The 19248-nt window shown below is 43.0% G+C and overlaps 1 protein-coding gene across 3 annotated transcripts in view; it reads left to right on the top strand.

Moving 5' to 3' along the window:
- The first annotated feature begins 1194 nt into the window (after positions 1-1194).
- celsr3 (cadherin, EGF LAG seven-pass G-type receptor 3) overlaps positions 1195-19248 on the top strand; it is a 108210-nt gene continuing 90156 nt past the window's right edge. Inside the window, exon 1 of one of the 3 annotated variants that reach the window (XM_017305689.1) lies at positions 1195-7653. In XM_017305689.1, the coding sequence (XP_017161178.1) occupies positions 2184-7653 (5470 nt within the window). In that variant the 5' untranslated portion in view covers positions 1195-2183. The remainder of the gene's footprint in view (positions 7654-19248) is intronic. The other 2 variants (XM_008413213.2, XM_008413214.2) reach the window with 2 other exon arrangements.

Genomic DNA, 19248 nt, shown 5'->3' with positions numbered 1-19248 from the left:
ATTTGAGCCGCGTCATTAGAAACTGTGTACCACCCAGACAGCATTATAAATTGGTACTGAATGGGGAGACTGTGAGTCAATGTTGGAGGAAATTTGAAGCTTAAAAATTTGCATAATGCGATTTTATTTTTCAGCCCCCAAAACTAAGTATCAGGAAATTGATCTGCCCATTTAGCCGTGTGCAAATTAGTGTTAAACCGGGATGATTTGCGCGGATGTGCCTGTAATTATTCGCATCACTAATCCCATATGTTAGGTTTTGGGGGAGACGCTATGATGGAGATCCAAAATTGCCAAAATATTTTCCAAATAAATAAGAAAATCATTATCATGTTTCATTCATCAATTAAAATGGGAAGCAAACACACAGCTTATTGAAGGTAGCTATGTATTTACATTCAAAAAATTGTTTTTATTCACATAAAACTATTTCATTGTCTCACAAAAAAAAAATACTAATACTGTTAAAAGAGAATCTCCTCAAAGCTTGAAGGTGGATGGAAACATGAAGTGATCTAAAACTTTGGGCCACGTTAACTCTGCTGACTTTGGACTTGATGAAACAGAACAGACCAACAGATGACCTGTTTCCAGGTATCATAACTAATGTGAAAACAAGAAACGTAGATTCTGAACCTCTCCATCTTGACTCTCCATCTTGAAAGGGCTTTTCAATACTTTCAAGGCTGTGGTGATCCCTGTTGACTGTACCATCTTTTCTATACCACTTTTTTTTTCTTCCACTCAACTTTCTGGGACACTGTTGATACCCCTTGCCCTTTAATAAATAAAATTAATCTTTTATCATCATCTGGAAATTTTTGCCTTTCTGTTGTTTCCTTATAATGTATTATGCTTTTTGGAAGATGTAATTGATAACCTAAAACATGTGCAATAAAAAAAGAAAACAGAAGATATTTATAAGGAACCAGAAGCTTTTTCACAGAACTGTAATAAATGAATAAGTGTGTGTGTGGATGGATGCTACACATAAATGAATATAATATATATATAACCAATACAATCCAATCCAGCTTTATTTATAAAGCACTTTAAAACGACCCCAGCTGATACATATATCACCATATTTTAGTAAAACACCAAAATATGGTGTTTAATATTAAGTGCGACATCTTTGGATACCCAACCTTACAGAAAATATAAGTAACAGCTGAAATTTCAGTAACCCATGCCTGCTTGTGAGGGAGATGTAGTAATGGGAATAACAAGCAGATTACGTCACTTTTACATGATTTAATCTGATATAACCGGAGCTGACCTCACAGTGAGGGTGTGCGCAAAGCAAGAAAATCTGAACAATCTGAAACGGCAGCCTCAGTCCTTCTTTAGCTTGTCTGCATCTCTTTAAGTTTCAGAGGATTCCCTTTCATCACCTCATAAGTTTGTGCTCTTGTTGATAGTGCCCGTCCTGCGGGCGCTGTCTGTAAGGACCGTCATGCTTCATGCAAGGTGATGACGGTGTGATTGGGTGAGATATGGACCGCTTCCCCCTCCTTTTCCAGCTGAGGGGATGTGGCGACGCCGCGGGTGCTGTGTAACAGCCCTGCTTACCGGAGCCGCGCATTTAAAGAGAAAAAAGGAGAGAGGGAGAGACGGCGGAGATGCAAGCAAAAGGGGGAGGGGAGGAGAGATGGAGGAGAGCGTGATGGTGTGTGTGGATGGATGCTACACATTCATACTGCCTCTCTCTCACTCTATCTCTCTCTCTCTCTCACACACACACACACACACACACACACACACACACACACACACACACACACACACACACACACACACACACGCTGAGAGACAGTGTGTGAGCCAGCCCGCCAGTCAGTGTGAGTGTGTGAGCCATGTTGGATGTGAATGAACAAGAGGAGAGATGCTGCCGCCGCCGCGCCGATCCTAACGCTCACGCCTCCAGCTCCACGGAGCACAGCGGGTAGATGCCAACTCTCCAGGCCGGCAGAGAGACGGGGGAGCCTGGGGGAAGGTGTCGGGCGGTGCTGGCGGTCCTGGAAGTGGCCACCTAGCCGGAGCGGAACGAGGGTGGAGAGAAGTAAGGTGGAGACGTGGAGAAGTGGAAGTGGAAGCGCGCACTCTGGAGAGAAAGGTAGAGGATAGTCTGAAGTGGAGAAGGGAGAAAGGAGGGGAGGGATACGGAGAAAGGAAGAGACTAAATGGCTGCACCTATAACGGGCTTCACCCCGCTCCTGCTCTCGTCTCTGGCGCTCCACCTGCTTCTCCTCGGTCCTTTGTTAGCCCTCACCCCGGGGACGGTGAGCACAGGAGGGGCTTCCAGCAGAAGGACCTCTGCCCTCAGCTACCGAGTCGCCGGTGAAGTAAACCAGCAGCAGCAGCAGCATCGGTGTGGGGAAGCAGGCGGATTACCGAGGGGCAGCTGGGATCTCCGCTGGAGCAGGTGGACTGTAGTGCGGATACAGAGAGAGGAATGCACCGGAGCGCAGCGCGCAGGAGGGACCCTGGGAGGAGAGCAACTGGATGGGGCACGGAAAGAGAGGCTGAGAGGATTACAACGCCCTCGGGCTCCTTTACTACCACCTTTTACTCATCGCCTCCCCAGCACCAGGAGCACCTCTACCTCTGATGGCTTCGGCGCTGCAGAGGGTGTGGAGAGAGGCGAGATGGGGAGACAGGGCGTTGTTTCACCTCTCGCTTCACCTGCCTTTACTTCTTTGCCGGCTCAAAACGGCAAGAAAAGGGCAGTACAAAGGACTAAAACGTGCGTGCAACGGTGGTCGGCGCCGAGGCCACACCTCGTCCAACGTGGTGCTGACAGAGCCTTTGTGCACGCCTCCGGACCGCGCAGCTCACCCGGAAGTTGCGAGAGGAGAGGGGGAAAGGTGTGCAGAGGGGCTCCTGAGGTGAAGAGACTCTCAGCACCACGGCGTGTCCGCTGTCTAATCCCTAACAAGCAACACATCCTTTCAGCCAACAAGCCTTTACTTGGCTCCTTTACAGCCACTCCCTCCTGGTGCAATCATCCTATTTCTGGATGCAGTTTACCTCATACTGACGCTTCAGATGACATCTTCGGATGTTACACAGTTTGTAGCATTTCAGACTGTGTCAGAGCAACAAAACTGGACTGCATCTGTCAGTTTCCAACTTTTAATCTCTGCAACAATGGCTGCATTTATAGAAGCAATCAGCAACCAGTTTACAGGGAAAGCAGCAGCAGGATGGCTTGGGGAGCCAAGGGGAACTCGGCTAGTGTGGGGAGGAGGGCTGGTGATTGTTCTTATTTAAGGAGGCACAATGTTATCAATCGAAACAGCAGCAGAGAGTGGGGTGGTGATGGAAAGGTGGCTTGGTCCAAGACAAGAGGAGGGGCTTTCTTAGATAGTTCCCTTTTTGGTTGTGGGTTTACAAAACCCAAGCCTGCCAGAATTACTGATGAAGGGAGGGGTGATGGTACAGATGGAAATGATCTCAGAGGAGGAGGGGTTGACCACGTCAACAAACACGTTAACTTGTCTAATTACCCGGATAATGATTTAGTTTTTCCATCTCCGACACGGGGGAAATTAGTGCCTGCATCCAGGCAGCAGAGCAGTCAAACCCAGGGAGGAAGGAGGGAGGTTGCCGGTGGTTGCTTTAGCTGTTTGGGCCGAAAAAAAATGGGGGCGGCTCTCTTTATGACCCCCATGGGAGGCATGGCTCAGATGAATCTCCTCATCCAATTTGCACTCAACAGCATTGCAGAGATGCGTGGCCGACAGGTTTTACCCAACAAAAGAGCCATTACGCCACTCATTCAGACAGATGTAGATCATTTTTCAGTGAGAGTTAAACAAGCTGAAAAGCTCCAAGTGTGTGCTCTAAGGGTGAGGGAAACGTCAGAGGCTGAGTCTACTGGTGACTCAGGCCTTTTCTTGCCCGCTAAGTTTCCAGTTACATCTCCTTGTGCTGTGTCTGCCACGTCTTACTCTGCTGCTGAAGATAATCCCTTTCTCCCTATGCAGCCTAATCACCCAGTAGTAAAGAACGTCTTGTTTTCCTCGCAAGTTAATACAACAACTCAGCAGGATGTAACCATGCTTCACTCATCCTCTGCAGAGGAGGTCGTTTCGGCACCAAAAGAAGCTCTGCATGTGCTTTTGTGGAGCAGATTCAACACTAACAGCAATAACAACAATGAAAAGAAAGAAAGTAACGAGAGTAATGGGCATGGTCAGGAATCTGATAGTGGAAAATCCTCGTGGCACAGCGAGATGCAACAAGGGGATCTTGGGTGCGCTGAGAGTATTTCCAATGACTGCTCAGCTACTGAGCGAGGTGAAGGCACACATATGCAATTAAAATCTAGTGATCAAGAGCCATTAGAGCCCGAAGGTGTCAGACAGTCAGATAGGCAGCAGATGGGGACTGGAGAAGAAAGAGAGAGGAGTGCTGAAAGGGAGGGAGAGGGCTTGGAGGGGTCCGCTGCTGTTGCTGATGCTGTTTGGGGAGGAAAATTACAGGTGGGGGAGGGCGAGACGAGGCTGACGGGAGGCAAGGAACCACTTGCAGAAGAGGAAGAGGAGGTGTGGGAGAAGGAAAGGGTAAAGGGAGTAACAAAGGCCGGCCAGGAAGAAAGTGAGGCAGAGGCAGGGATGGGTCGGTATAGGGGCAGCAGCACCTCAACCATCACACAGTTTGATCGCAATAGAGGGAAGAGAGAAACCCAAGCAGATGAAAGCCACCAGGGAGCTGAGGGGGATGAGGTTGAGTGGGAGAAAAGACACACTTCAAGGGGAGAGAGGAGCCTGGAACGCCTGATAATAGTGGCAGATGATGATAGCTCTCAGGGAGAAAAGGCGAGGAGGATTTTGATGCCATGGTCTCGATCCAGACGCGCAGCCAATAGACACCCTCATTTCTCACTGTATAACTACCAAGTCCAGGTGGCAGAGAACCAGCCGCCAGGCACCTCCGTCATTATAATGTCAGCCACAGACCCTGATGGAGGTGATGCAGGCCGGGTGAGCTACACAATGGCCCCACTGATGAACAGTCGATCATCTGACTATTTTCACATCCATCCAGACACAGGCCTCATCACCAGCACTCAGATTCTGGACAGAGAACATATGGATCTGCATTATTTCCGGGTCACAGCGACAGATCACGGATCCCCTCGGCACTCTGGGACCACAATGGTAGCCATTACTGTTTCAGACCGCAACGATCATTCGCCTATATTTGAACAGTCAGAGTACAGAGAGACAATTAGGGAGAACGTGGAAGAAGGTTATCCAATTTTACAGTTGAGAGCAACAGATTCAGACTCCCCGTCCAACGCCAATATCCGTTACCGGTTTATCGGTGACTCCGCTGCAATAGCACGAGCTGCTTTCGAGATTGACCCACGTTCAGGACTAATTACAACCAGAGGATCTGTGGACAGGGAAACAAATGAACATTACACTCTTCAGGTGGAGGCCAGTGACCAGGGGAAGGATCCAGGTCCACGCTCTGCCACCGTCAAAGTTTTTATAACCGTTCTGGATGAAAATGACAATGTGCCACAGTTCAGCGAAAAGCGCTATGTGGTGGCAGTGAAGGAGGATGTTCGACCTCACTCTGAGATCCTACGTGTGAGCGCTACAGACAGGGACAAGGACAGCAATGCTGCTGTTCACTACAATATCATCAGTGGTAATAGCCGTGGACAGTTTTCCATTGATAGCGTAACAGGTGAAATTCAGGTGGTGGCAAACCTGGACTATGAATCTGAGCGGGAGTATACGCTCCGTGTTCGCGCTCAGGACAATGGCCGGCCACCTCTCTCCAACAATACTGGAATTGTGAGTGTGCAGGTGACCGATGTCAATGATAACCCTCCTATCTTTGTATCCACACCATTCCAAGCATCTGTACTTGAGAGTGCCCCAGTTGGTAGTTCAATCCTCCACATCCAAGCTATAGATACAGATACAGCTGACAATTCTCGGCTGGAGTACAGGCTGACTGAGACTGGCTCAGACACACCCTTTGTCATCAACTCCGCAACGGGCTGGGTCACTGTCAGCTCGATTCTCGACAGGGAGTCTGTGGAACACTATTTCTTTGGTGTGGAGGCCAGAGATTATGGCATGCCACCTCTCTCTGCTACAGCGAGTGTCACCATTACAGTCATGGATGTTAATGACAATCGCCCCGAGTTCCTCCAAAAGGAGTATTATTCCCGCCTGAATGAGGATGCTGCTGTTGGCACCAGTGTAGTGACTGTCACGGCTGTGGACAGAGATGTAAACAGTGCAGTGACTTATCAGATCACAGGCGGAAACACCAGAAACCGTTTTGCTATCAGCACAGCAGGAGGAGCGGGGCTTCTCTCCTTAGCTCTACCACTGGACTATAAACAGGAGCGTCGTTACGTCCTAACTGTTGCCGCCTCAGATCAAACACTCCATGACACTTGCCAGGTGCACATAAACATTACTGATGCCAACACACACCGACCTGTTTTCCAGAGTGCCCATTACTCTGTCAGCGTGAATGAGGACAGGCCACCAGGAAGTACAGTGGTTGTGATTAGTGCTACGGATGATGATGTAGGAGAAAATGCTCGGATCACGTACTTTCTTGAAGACAACATCCCCCAGTTCCGCATCGATCCGGCAACAGGAGCGATCACACTCCAGGCAGAGCTTGACTATGAGGACCAAATGACCTACACTTTAGCTATCACAGCAAAAGACAATGGCATACCACAGAAATCTGACACAACATATGTTGAAGTGAACGTGAATGACGTGAATGACAATGCACCTCAGTTCCTCAGTCCCAGATATCAGGGGACAGTGAGTGAAGATGCTCCCCCCTTCACTAGTGTCCTGCAGATCTCGGCCACTGACCGTGACGCACACGCCAATGGCCGGGTTCAGTACACGTTTCAAAATGGTGAGGATGGAGATGGAGATTTTACCATTGAACCCACTTCTGGCATTGTACGAACTGTTCGCCGTTTGGATCGGGAGAGTGTGCCATTTTACGAGCTCACAGCCTATGCCGTGGATCGTGGGGTGCCCCCTCAAAGAACACCTGTCCACATCCAGGTGACAGTTCTTGACGTAAATGACAATGCTCCTGTCTTCCCTGCTGATGATTTTGAGGTTTTGGTTAAGGAAAATAGCGCTGTGGGGTCTGTGGTAGCCCAGATTACTGCCACTGACCCGGATGAAGGTGCTAATGCTCAGATCATGTACCAAATTGTTGAGGGCAATATCCCTGAGATCTTTCAGATGGACATCTTTTCAGGAGAGCTCACCTCACTCATTGATCTTGACTATGAGGCTCGCAATGAATACGTCATTGTAGTCCAGGCCACATCAGCACCTCTAGTGAGCAGGGCTACCGTCAGAATCCGTTTGGTGGACCAGAACGACAATCGGCCAACCCTGCAGGACTTTCAAATCATTTTCAACAACTTTGTTTCCAATCGGTCCAACAGTTTCCCCAGTGGGGTGATTGGCAGAGTACCAGCCCATGACCCTGATGTGTCTGACAGGCTGTATTACACCATCGACAGGGGCAATGAGCTTCACCTTCTGCTCCTGAATCACACCAGCGGAGAGATTCGACTGAGCCGAAAACTGGATAACAACAGGCCCCTGGTTGCTCCCATGCTGATCACTGTCACAGGTAAGAGACCGTGAAGGGAAAATGTGTGGCAAATGTGGACTGGAAATTGTGTGTGTGTCTGTGTGTGTGTTAAGCTCATTTAGATGCCCCTAGAGCTTTATCCAGCAAAGAAAATAGTGTGAAGATAAGAACTTCAGCTATGCAAGGTTGGGAGTAAAAGATAAATGCTAAAGCTGGAGAATGAGGGGGTTACCTTTTGAGTTTCTCTTGAAGAAAATGCTTTTAGTAAAAGCACAAGCTGGCATTTTTAAACCCCTCTTGAAATTACATGTTGGTTACCATTTTTTCTGTTGGTAAACCAACAGAAAAAATATATTGCAACTCCATCCACTATTCAGACAGTAAAATAAATGTATTTTATCTACTTTTGTATTTTTGTTTGTTTGTTTTGAAATAGAATAATCTCACACTTAAGCAATTTTAAGAAATTAAACCCTTAATTCAGTAAGGAAATAAAGCCTAATCTTTAATAAATATTGGTTTTACCCAAAATACGTCAAAAGTTGGCCAGAGTGTCTCAAATCATTTGGTTTATATTACTTTAACTTTCTTTGTTTTACAGGCTTTCTGTAAAAACAGTAAAACATTTAGGTTAATTTGGTTTTAATCGTCCAAAATCTGGAATTGCTAAGTACAAAATAGCTGCCTTACTAAACTTGCAGAAATACACAGACACTACAATACATAAACAACTCAAACTGTGGCAAACAGAAAAAGCAATGGTTTCCATTCTGAGGCCACCAATAGTAATAGTTAATTTTAAGCATTTTTTTTATATGGGTGTTAAAATTGTTTTTGTTCTGACCAGAGTAGCTTTTGTGTTTGCAGATTCTAACAGTAACATTAGATGGGCTATAGAGAGTGAAGAAGGTAATTGTTTTAGCAAGATTTGCATGAAGTCATGCAAATTCATAAAGACTGACTGTCACTCTATCTGGAAACACAGTTAATCGCTCTTTGTGACTCATGGCGAGGATTTTATTGTCTGTGATCAAAACTTATTTTAGTAGGAAATATTGCAACTCTTCAATGTGTGATACCAGATTACAATTATGTGTTAGACATTCCAAATTTGTTTGCAGTGTTGCATGTGATCTGAATGCTGTTTAATTTCTACTTGGATGTCCAATTTTTATGGAGAAATGGATGGAGCTGTGTGTTTACAAGCAGTGATCAATTTCACTGCTCTGCAAACACAATTAATTGATTAGATCTGAGAAAAAAATGTGGCCCAAATTGCCTTATAACTATTTCATTTGAATAAAGAAACTGTAAAAGCTAAAATAATAGCATAAAATGACAAAGTTCTACCTGGCAGATTTAAGTGCCTTTATTGGTCAAATATCTATAATTGACTATCATTGAATTTAGTATTGTAATGTGTTTGCTGCTTGAATGATACAGCTCAGAAAACATTGCGAAGGCAACAACCTTTATGACTTCACTTACTTTTAACGCAGTCATATCATGAGAATGAATAGTTTCAAGCTGCTTAAATGTACCACCACCAAACAGGACGTTTTTTTTTATTATTCAAATCTGTTTTTCTTTAATGTGCCTTTAAAGAAGCTTTCCTTTGCTCTTATTGGGTTTAGCTCTAAAGCTTCACAGATCCTCTGCTGTCAGTGATCAAAGCCTTGGAGACCAAATAAGCTCCAGAAAATTAAAAGGAGAGCAACATTCATGCTTTGAGGATGTGATTGTTTTTCTGTTTGCGTTCTGCTCAGCGGAGAGGTTGCATGGGATTGTGTGTGACCTGCTATCCTACTAACACAGTTTTTTTAAAGTTTTTTTTTATTTAAAAAAAAAGAGCTTCATTTGCTTAGATGTCAGTTGATTAATATTTACTCTGGTGTCATTTTGCACGACTAAACGAGGAAAATACTGTGTGAGAGGATGAGAAAGCGGCGGAAAGCATAATGAAAGTGAATGAGAGAGAATGAAATATGAGGGGTTTTTTTGGGATTCATTACTTGGGAGTGAGTGACGGTGAACGAGTTTTAGCGAGAAAGTAGACAGTCTTAGTAGATAAGTGAGTGTGTAAATAGGTTTAGTAGAAGTTGCTTCACTAATCATCCAAGTAGCAGAGTGAGAAAAGATGAAGATAGAATGACTTTGTGAAAGCAGATGAGTTTATACATAAATTACAATGATTATGAAGCAGAGTGGTGATTAACTCCAAAATGTGTAATAAGCCTTAAAATGAATTCATCATTTTTAGGGCCAGCAATCTCACACTGAATATAAAACCAAGCAAAACTTCATTTGTGTTAATCTATTTCAGTTAGGAAAAAAAAAAGTCAATATTAAGATTTTTTTTTAAATCCCTTGTGGAACAATAGTTTATACAACCCAGTTTGGCAATTGAGCAGCACTCAGTCTGCTGCTGTTGTTTCAGAAGGACTTCATAAGGATTTTACTGGATTTCTATTAAAAATTTCCTGGCACTTCAAACCAGAGGACAAAACTTCAACAAACACGGAGTTTTAAAATCCACTTCAAAACTTAAACTCACGAACAAGAGGATGGCAAAGCATCTCTATCATAGAAATTGTGAGGAGAAATGAAAAACAACACTTGCAATTAGACGATGTTGGTTGTACAGTACTTCCTCTGTAGTCGACTCAGCTGATAGTCAGGGTCACGTGTCTCTTCTACTGCTGTCAGAAAGTGACAGTTAAGGAAAAAAACCCTCTTTAACAGTTTCTCATTTCACTCTAAAAAGGTTTCTGGCACACAAAATAAATTTTAAAATAGGGCAGCAGAGGTCCTTCCCTATGCCTGCAGCAGCCAGGCCTTACTCCTCCTTTGTTTCACAACAAATACATGTTTTCAAAAAGATCTCGTCTATGCAAAACATATAGTTTTAGTAGAGCTTAGCAAACATTTTAGCACACAGAGCGTCTACTGCTGCTCCTCCTTACCATCTCGCTCTCTGAGCTTATGGTCAGATAGAGATGGGTCTCGATCAAGATGCTTTAGTACGTCTCCATCATTTACCTTTACTTACATTCGTCAGCCTTTGCTTCCATCCGCCTCTTCCAGAGGTCAGACGAGCCACATGTTGATCCATTTCCATTTTCAGTCTGTTTTTCCTCCTCTATGAAGCCATTAAGCCCTCCCTCACTCCCTTCCTCCCTCACCCTTTTCTATTCCTCCTCTCCTTCTCCGCCGCTCCAGGATGTGACAGTTATGAGATTATAATGAAACAACAGTCAGCCAGAGTCACTGTCAGAGCAAAGCTGTCACTTTCATTGTTTGCTGTGTGTTATCTGTGTCTCCATGTCGGCTCCCAGCTCACGACTCACTTCCGCTTGCCTTTTTCTGTCTTTCACTGCATTTGTAGAGCTAAGTTTCTCTGTTTTAATGTATCTATTACCCCCTCTTTCCTGACCTTTTTTTTTACATGTGTGTTTTTTTTCATAGGCCTTGACTTACTGCATTTTGCTCCCTACGTTTTTGTCTTATTTTCATCCCACCTGGGATACTTTTCACACTGGAGCACAGAAGAAGGGCCCCTGGCTGTAGCTTACTTCTGTGAACAACACTGCAAGTGAATGATGGCTTGATTTCCAAATGCAGAAATGTAAAAATTGAACACGTTTTGAGCAATTTTGTTATTTCAAGAGTGGAAAAGGGAAACGTACTTGAAGAAGTTTTTGTAAAGCATGTTTCTGTCAGATTTTGCTCATTCCACTAAATAACACAGTTTGGACCTAATAGAGCAGTGAGAGTCGTGATAAAAATAAAATCCCTTTGTGGATATCCAGAGGTGCTTCATCTTCTTCATAATTTGTTCTTGTTTAATATCAATGCTTAACTGAGTTCATTGCTCTGTCTGTGATAAATTACCTGCACGTCATCAAGATAGACCTTTAATAACATAAAGTTACCTATATTTTAAAGTGCAATCAGTAATACTTTCATAACAAATTTATATCAGTAATGATTTCTTGGTTAATGTCAAGTTGTCATAACAAGGACATTTTGAATAATGTCAACTTTGTATTAAAAGTGTCATAATTTACCGAATGACACTTTATGACAACAGTCATATATATTCATGAAGGCTTATTCATGTTCATGACAGATGTTATGTCATGTTTATGACAGTGTCATGACAGTCTTATTCACCCTCCTTCAAATAAAGTGTTACCAATTTTACTCTTAGTTTAATGCAATTCTTCTGTTGTTTCCGCTCAAAAATGCCACAGAGTTGTGTTTTGCCTTTATCAGTTTGTATGGCTTGTTTTAAAATGACTTTATATTTCTTTACATTTTCAAACTTGTAATTTAAATGTCCAATTGGAGAAGATTATGAAAAGTTGCCCGTTTTTGTGTCCATGCAAAGCATCAACATTCTAGTGTGTGCTGAATGCCATAGAAGATTTGTTCTTCAGTGGATCAAAGTTTTATCTTCATTTTTTATCAAACTTCTAATTCATCTGTTTTAACTATAACCTTAAATGCTTATTTCTCTGATCATAGTTTTAATTAGATTAGCAGCATAACACACTCCTCCTGCTGTTTGACAAACATCAGTTATTTTAGTTTTGTAAACTCACACAGGCTTAATCCATGTCTGCTGGTTCGTGTAATAAGATTTGAGATGTTAGAAAATTAGTAAAATGTAGAGAATTGCAATTTTATGAGCATTACTAAGGGCATCAAAAAACCTCACCTCACCTATTTTCTCTTTCTCTCTGAGTGTTCGCCTGTTTAATCCCTCTCTCCTCTGATTATCCCTCTCTCCCTCGGCCTCTGCCTGTAATCCTCTCATACAGTAACTCTCGCTGGCTGTTTCTTTAAACTACATATTCCCGACTCCTTCTGTTCTGTCTCCTCGCAACATTTCTCTGCTTCTTTTTCTTTTATTTCATTGCTTACAGTACTTCCTCCCTGTGTGTGTGTCTGCGTTGTGTAGGGTTGCGCGCTCCGTGTTATTTGCAGACATGGGCATGCTTTATTTATTTGTGTTTCTGAGCAGTGTTTTCCTGTAGCAGATAGATTTTTTTTTGCCGTGTGTGTGTGTATAGGTTTTTGTGCATCACTTGCGTTTGTGTATTCTCAGGTGGCTCTGGATCGCACTTGAGGGTGCATTCATATCTTCTCTATGAATAATATCTGCACACGCCAGAGTGCTGGGACTGCTTTCCTCCCGTTTTTGCCCTTCGTGCTTTTCTCAAGTGCTTCCCTTTGCTCTTCCCTCCCTCTGTTTCTCTCTTTGCCCGTGTTGTCTGTCCACTTTCCTTCTCTAAATCTCTTCTTTGTTCTCTTTGTGACGTTGGTGTCTGACTATTGATTCTGAGGGGTTTGTCGTGCAAAGAGCCGCAAAGAGCAAAGAGCCGCGGGTTTATGCCCACAAAAACACACACATGAAGCTGGCTTTAGGGTTGAGGCCGTAATGAGACCACTTGGCACCCCAAACAGCAGCTGCTCAAGGTGCCCTTGAGCAAAGTAACCCTCACCAGCTCCAGTGGCCAGCAGCAGAGTCTGTGGCTGGTTGTACTGGCAGACACCCAGTGGCGGCTGTGGCTGGCCGTCTGAATGTAGAGCAGAGCTTTGCTGGGAGAAGAAACTTGTGCCTAAGTAGACGTCTCTGGGTGAAGGAAGGTTAAGGCAAAGTCGGTGTGGCGTGAACATGTCTGGGGGACGTTTTCAGTCAGCGTTTGTCTGAGAAGACGTTTAGAGAAGAGACAAACGTCAGCGTCTGCCCAGACACGTTTTCTCCTTCTGTTTGAGGGTCAAGTTGCGCAATTAAATGCTTAAAATAAGTACGTGCAGCAATTTGTCTGGTTTAATTTTCATGGGAGGGATGCGTTTGAGGGCCAGATGGAGGAAAAAAGAAAACGACAAACTGAGGCTGATTCTCTGGAGCTTTACTCCGATTTTTCACACATTTATGTTAAGCAGTCAGGGTTTTCCGATGCTTTTGGTGACACAAAGCGATGGCGAAGAGGGACAGGAATGTCTTAGGGGAACGCTTTAAGCCAGCAGCTACAAAAAGTATTCACCTGCCGTGAACTTTTCCACTCTTTGTCATGTTACGTCTACGAACCGCAATGAATTTTATTTGATTGACTAACGCAAAGTGAGTGTAAAGTGGAAGAATAGAATAGAAATTATGCCCTTTATGGTCCCACAGAAGAATAAAAAGGAGAACAGATTATCCTCCATTTTTGGCCCATATTTAACTCCATTCATCTGCAACCTCCCTACCTCATAGTTGAGATGGTGGCTGTCTAATGTTGGTTTACCACAATAGAATGTATGTAGCAGAAAACATTCAGTTTTGGTTTCATCTGATGAGAACACCTCCTGCAACAGCATTGCTCCTTTTGACTCTTTTTGGTAACAACCAGATTCGTGGCATTCACCAAATCTACCTACCAGAGCTGCAGGTCTCTACAGCCGGTGAAATACTCCACAGTGCCTGCTTGTGATCTGACAAAATGATAAACGAAATGAAATCAAAGCATAAGAGGTGCGAATACTTGTACTTGTAATATTTGCTTTGGTGAATTTTATGTTTACGTCCTTGTCATTCTCATCCATCTTAACAAGCGTATAAAATAACGCATGCTGAAGTGTGCTGCTGGCAAGTTTTACGTAACATACGCGGGCAAATTAATATTGCATCCGTTTCCATGCGGGAAAATAGCAAAAAAACAGATGATGTAACCCCTTCAAAGCCGTTAATGGTGTATGTGTCTGCAAATTAAAAAAAAGTTATGAGCCATTTTCTGTAATGATTACAAGTTAATAAATAAATTTTAGTGATTTGGTTAGACTCACTTGATGCAAAAATAAGTATAATTGTAATTGTGTAATTGTAAGTTTAGATGTGCCCAGATTTGCCTGTTATTGCTGATGCTGCATTTTTTTATACCTTTTTTTTTACATCGACTTCTCTGTCCAGATTTGCAACACAAAGTTTCCTGAGCTTGAACGCGTGTGTTGAAGAGTTAGCATTCCGTGTACTATCCGGCGCTTACTGGAAAAACGGATTACGCAACTATTTTTCTACCCCGGCTCAAGCTTTTTTTCTTTTTTTCTCCTGCTTTTTGCCAGGTATTCCAAGAGCTCAGATGGTGAGCACATTATATAGTATTTTCAAGCCTGGATACAGATCAGTGCACAGAAAATTCACTTACAATACATATAGGTCAACGCTCTGAAGTTAACCACCGTCTTCTGGGTGAGCACGCTGATGGTTCTTGTCTAATGTGGGTCAGCTGAGAGAGGTCAGGTCCCGAGTGAATATGCTTTTATTCTTGATTAAGTCCATCTGAGAAGGCAGTGTTTTTTTTTGGTTTTTTTGCTTTCATTCTCGTTTAAAACAAGGAGAGGAGAACGAGGAGAGATTAAAGTTGCAGTAGCTCCTGAGGTGCAGCAGGTTGTTCTCTTGTCGATATGTCACCGGTTTGATCTCCAGCTTCTCCAGTCCACGTGTCAAAGGGCATTGGGCGAGAACACTGAGTCCACCGGCCTCTCTGATGGATCAGGGAGAAAAAGGAGTGTTGTACATAGGATAAGATGCTCAGCTGGATGGACGACGCTTTCGATGTAAAGAGCTTTGAGTGGTCAATAACAAGATAACCTCCATTTACGTCGCTCTCCTTTTTGCCTCCTGCAGTTGATGCTACTGATAAGAACCGTAATTTCTTTTCTCCTGGCCATCCAAGACGTTTAATGCTCGATTACATTTCAGTGTTCTGCTGCAGTAGTGGTGTCGTTTAAAACCACAACGAACAGAGAAGACGAGACTCTCAAAGTCAAAGTCGTGTTCGGATGAAAACATTTTGATCTTTTGACTCACAGGAAGGTTCTTTATCCTCCAAAGTAATAGTAGCAGAGATTTTGACTTGAAAAGTTCAGAATTGTGAGCTCTTCGCTGTCATTGCAAACAGAAACCAAACTAAACATCTGAGGCATAAACACTTTTAAAATACCGAGCAACAATCTTCTAGTCACAAAATCACAAAATAGAACATGGGCTCGTTGCATCATGATTCTGGAAATAAAATTTCAACTTTATCCTCTGATGGAGCAGATAAAAAAAAGTATTCCAATCAAACCTGCACTATTTCTTTTCTAACACTCATTTGTAGACATCGTTGTGTATGAGGCCATCTAGTTTGTGTGCAACTATGACACAATGAAAAAACCTGCGACACAGGTGAGTCTTCACATTGACCTAAATTTGCAGCTTTTTTATTTAAAAAAAAAATATATATCTTTACATCTTTTAAGCTTGTTGCTTTCATCGCGCTTCCCCGACAGCAGACACACACCTCCGCTTCAGAATGTTTTAGAAACGTGTAGGACTGTTTCTGACACAGAATATAGGATTAGCCTATAGCAGCGCTAATCTTATTTCATGCCATGTCGTTTAACCAGCTGCAGGCCAAAGATGTCGTTGTTTTGGGTCATGTATGTTACACCGTCACATGTGTAATTGCTTGACATTACACTGGCACTGAAAGTAAAGTGGGCTGTCTGTCTGAAAAACATTTGTTTCCTGAACTTGTAGGATCCCCCCCCCCCTACGTTGTCATCAGGAGGCTTTAGTCATTATCTTCTCGGAATTGCCCTGCACAAAATAAAAAAAAGAGGTTTCCTTGATGAGCGTCTTTCATTCCAAAGTGATTTGAGTGACAGAATAATTCTTGGGAAGTTGAGATAAATGCAGCAGCTTTATACTGCGGGGGGGCATGCTGTGGCGGCGAGTTTACGCTTTGGAACGGATGAACATTCTGACAGGAATGGTTTCCATACAGTTCAAGCGTAACAAATTCACGCTCCCCGCTGAGAGCTTTGCAGCGAGGCTGGGGAACCTCTGCTGCCGAAAGCTGCTCCTCACACCTTTTAGGTCCAATTCACATGAAAAAGGCATCCACACATAACAGGAACAGGAAAACTACTACCCTTTTTTTTTCTATATCCTGGAGACATACTTAAATCATTAGAGAAACGGAGTAGCGTTTTATAACGATGAAGTGAACTCAAATGTTTCACATAAATCATTACCGTATAGTCGAGGAGCTAAATTGTTTCTGTGCTCCGCTACTTTATCTTAACATTTGTCTCCTGTTTGTTTCTCATTAGCAGCTTTTTGAACATATGGTTGGGTGAGTTTTTAAAATACCACAGAAGATTGAGTTTAGATAAGGAAAGTGTCTAAAAATGAAAATAGATGCTTACAGTTAAAGGGTTTTTAGAGAACAAAGAGTAAAGTGTGGAGTGGAAAAAAGTAATCCATGAGTTTATCAGCAACAAATATGTCTGTCCACATTTGAAGCCGGTGGTGAATAAGATGAGTCTGTATCAGTGAAATCATCATGCGACTGAAATGATGAACCACTGTCACAAAAGAGGCACTGTTATTAATAGCAGACTATTGTCTGACTATTGATTCTGAGGGGTTTGTCGGGGTTTGTGGGGTTTTAGTATTTATTTGTATAAAAGAAAACACTCAGGCCCTGTGTGTTTACCGCTTTAGTGTAATTCAAAACTTTGTTTTCCTTTTCTGTGTTTTCTTGTAAAGCTAAAAATGATTAACTTTATTTTCATTATTAATTATGATTGTAAAGTTTTGAAAAGTTTGCCCCCCTTCATTCTGAAGATACTAAAGAAAAAAACAAATGCAGCCAAATGCTTTCAGGAAGTCTCTAGTCGGTAAATGCAGTCAGTCTGTGTGTGTTTACAGCAACAGAGAGTTTTGAGAACAAACAAAAACCATGTTGGACACATGAAACGTGTTGAATAAGATATTGAGGTCAGATGAGATCAGAATGAAACTTCATGGCTTACACTGAAAACACCGTATGTGTCCGAAAACCAACACCTTGGTGATTCATCCTCAATCACCAAGGTGAAGCATGGTGGTGGCAGCATCATTCTTTGGGTCTGCTTTTGTTCAGCAGGAAAGAGAAATCCAGTAATAAACTTGTTAACAAATAAACAACCATAGCTGCAGTCTAATGGCTTAGATTTTCAAGTTTAAAAATGGCCTAGTCAAAGGCTAAGCCTAAATCCAGTTAAAAACTAGTGGCAAGACTTGAATATTGATGTCAATAGATAGACTCTGATTAATCCAGCTGTGTTTGACCAATTTTGCAAAGAGGACATGTCAAATATTTCTGTTTTTAGATACACTGACATAATTAGAATACGTATGAATACGTTTTGCAAGGCACTGAATATTTAACATGATGATATTAAGAGTAACGGAAACTTGAAATCCACTTGCAAAGTTGTTGTTGAAGCTGCACATCTGAGAGAATGGCATGCAACCAGAGGCAGGTGCAGGTGAGGAGGACAGCTGCAGCTGCTAACAGCTGCTGCCCCGTGCTGCACGCGCTCAGTGGAGAGGTCACTGCAGGTCACTGCAGAACAATAACCATCAGGATTTGTCTGAAAGTGACTCAAGCTGGAAACTTGGGAAGATTCAGTGACTTTTAAGTGTAACTGCTAGGATTGGACAGTTGACTAGTAATTTACTTTAGGTTTGAACTGAATTATAAACCATAATTTAGGTTGCTGTTGTTTGCAGCTTTTCTGATTTTTATTTTCATAAGAATGCATAAAGTTAAACTCCATAGATCCCATGGGTGCAAAGACTTTGGCAATCAGCAGAATCCGCAAACAGAAATCCGCTGCCAGGCCGATGCCTGGGCATTGTTGTAATGATGCATAATGCACTTTAATTCTTGTGTTATTCTACAGGCTTTAATATATGGTCTCTCTCTCTCTTTCTCTTCAGCCTTTCCTTAACTGAAGTGTTTCTTTATTTTGACTCTTCACACTTTCACACTGTCTTTAGGAGGGAAGTCATTTTTTCCCCCCTTTGGGGCGTGAGCGCTTCCAGCAGCCGTCTCTGAGCTCCATTAACAGCCGCGTTCAGAAGTGGCTGCATTTGTTCAGCAGCAGCGGCAGCCATTTATTTGACAGAGCCGAGGGCAGCTGGGAACGCCGCCGGATTCGTTACACGGGGTTTTTGAAAATTCTCCCCTGCGCCGCCTTTTGTTGGGACTTCTCGGGGACAGCGAGCAACGGAGGAGCGAAGGGGGAAGAAGACTGAACAACACAGTGTGAAATGGGATTTAAAACCATGTGATTGTGAGTGCGCAGCCTGTGAAGTAACGGGTTGAGGGCGCTTAGACAGAGTCTGGAACGTTTGAGGGTAAACCAGCGTAGCTTTTGTTCACTGTAAATCCGATTGTACTCTTTTATTTATTTATTTATTTATTTATTTATTTAATTCCTAGTTTTTTTGCATGCAAGCTGCACTATCTTCCCGTTTGGTTTATTTCCTTTTAATCCGGCCCCATTACCATTTTACGAGCGCAAACCGTTCCAGTCAGACCCTTTGCTGCAGCAGCAGTGTTAATGTCATGAGTGAAGCATTGCTGAAGCATGGAGGGATTTGAACTTCTAACCCTGGCAGTGTGAGTCTTCACAGGCTGAGCCACCATGACTGATAAAAAAGAAATGGATTTATGACACCGTAGGCTCTACAGTCCAGAAATTAAGTGTACAACATGACCTTCTGTCATTTTATACATATATATATATACATACATATATATATGT

The sequence above is a fragment of the Poecilia reticulata genome, linkage group LG7, assembly GCF_000633615.1.
Source record: "Poecilia reticulata strain Guanapo linkage group LG7, Guppy_female_1.0+MT, whole genome shotgun sequence".
In the NCBI taxonomy this organism is placed as follows: Eukaryota; Metazoa; Chordata; class Actinopteri; order Cyprinodontiformes; family Poeciliidae; genus Poecilia; species Poecilia reticulata.
This window is presented reverse-complemented; position numbering and strand designations above follow the sequence as displayed.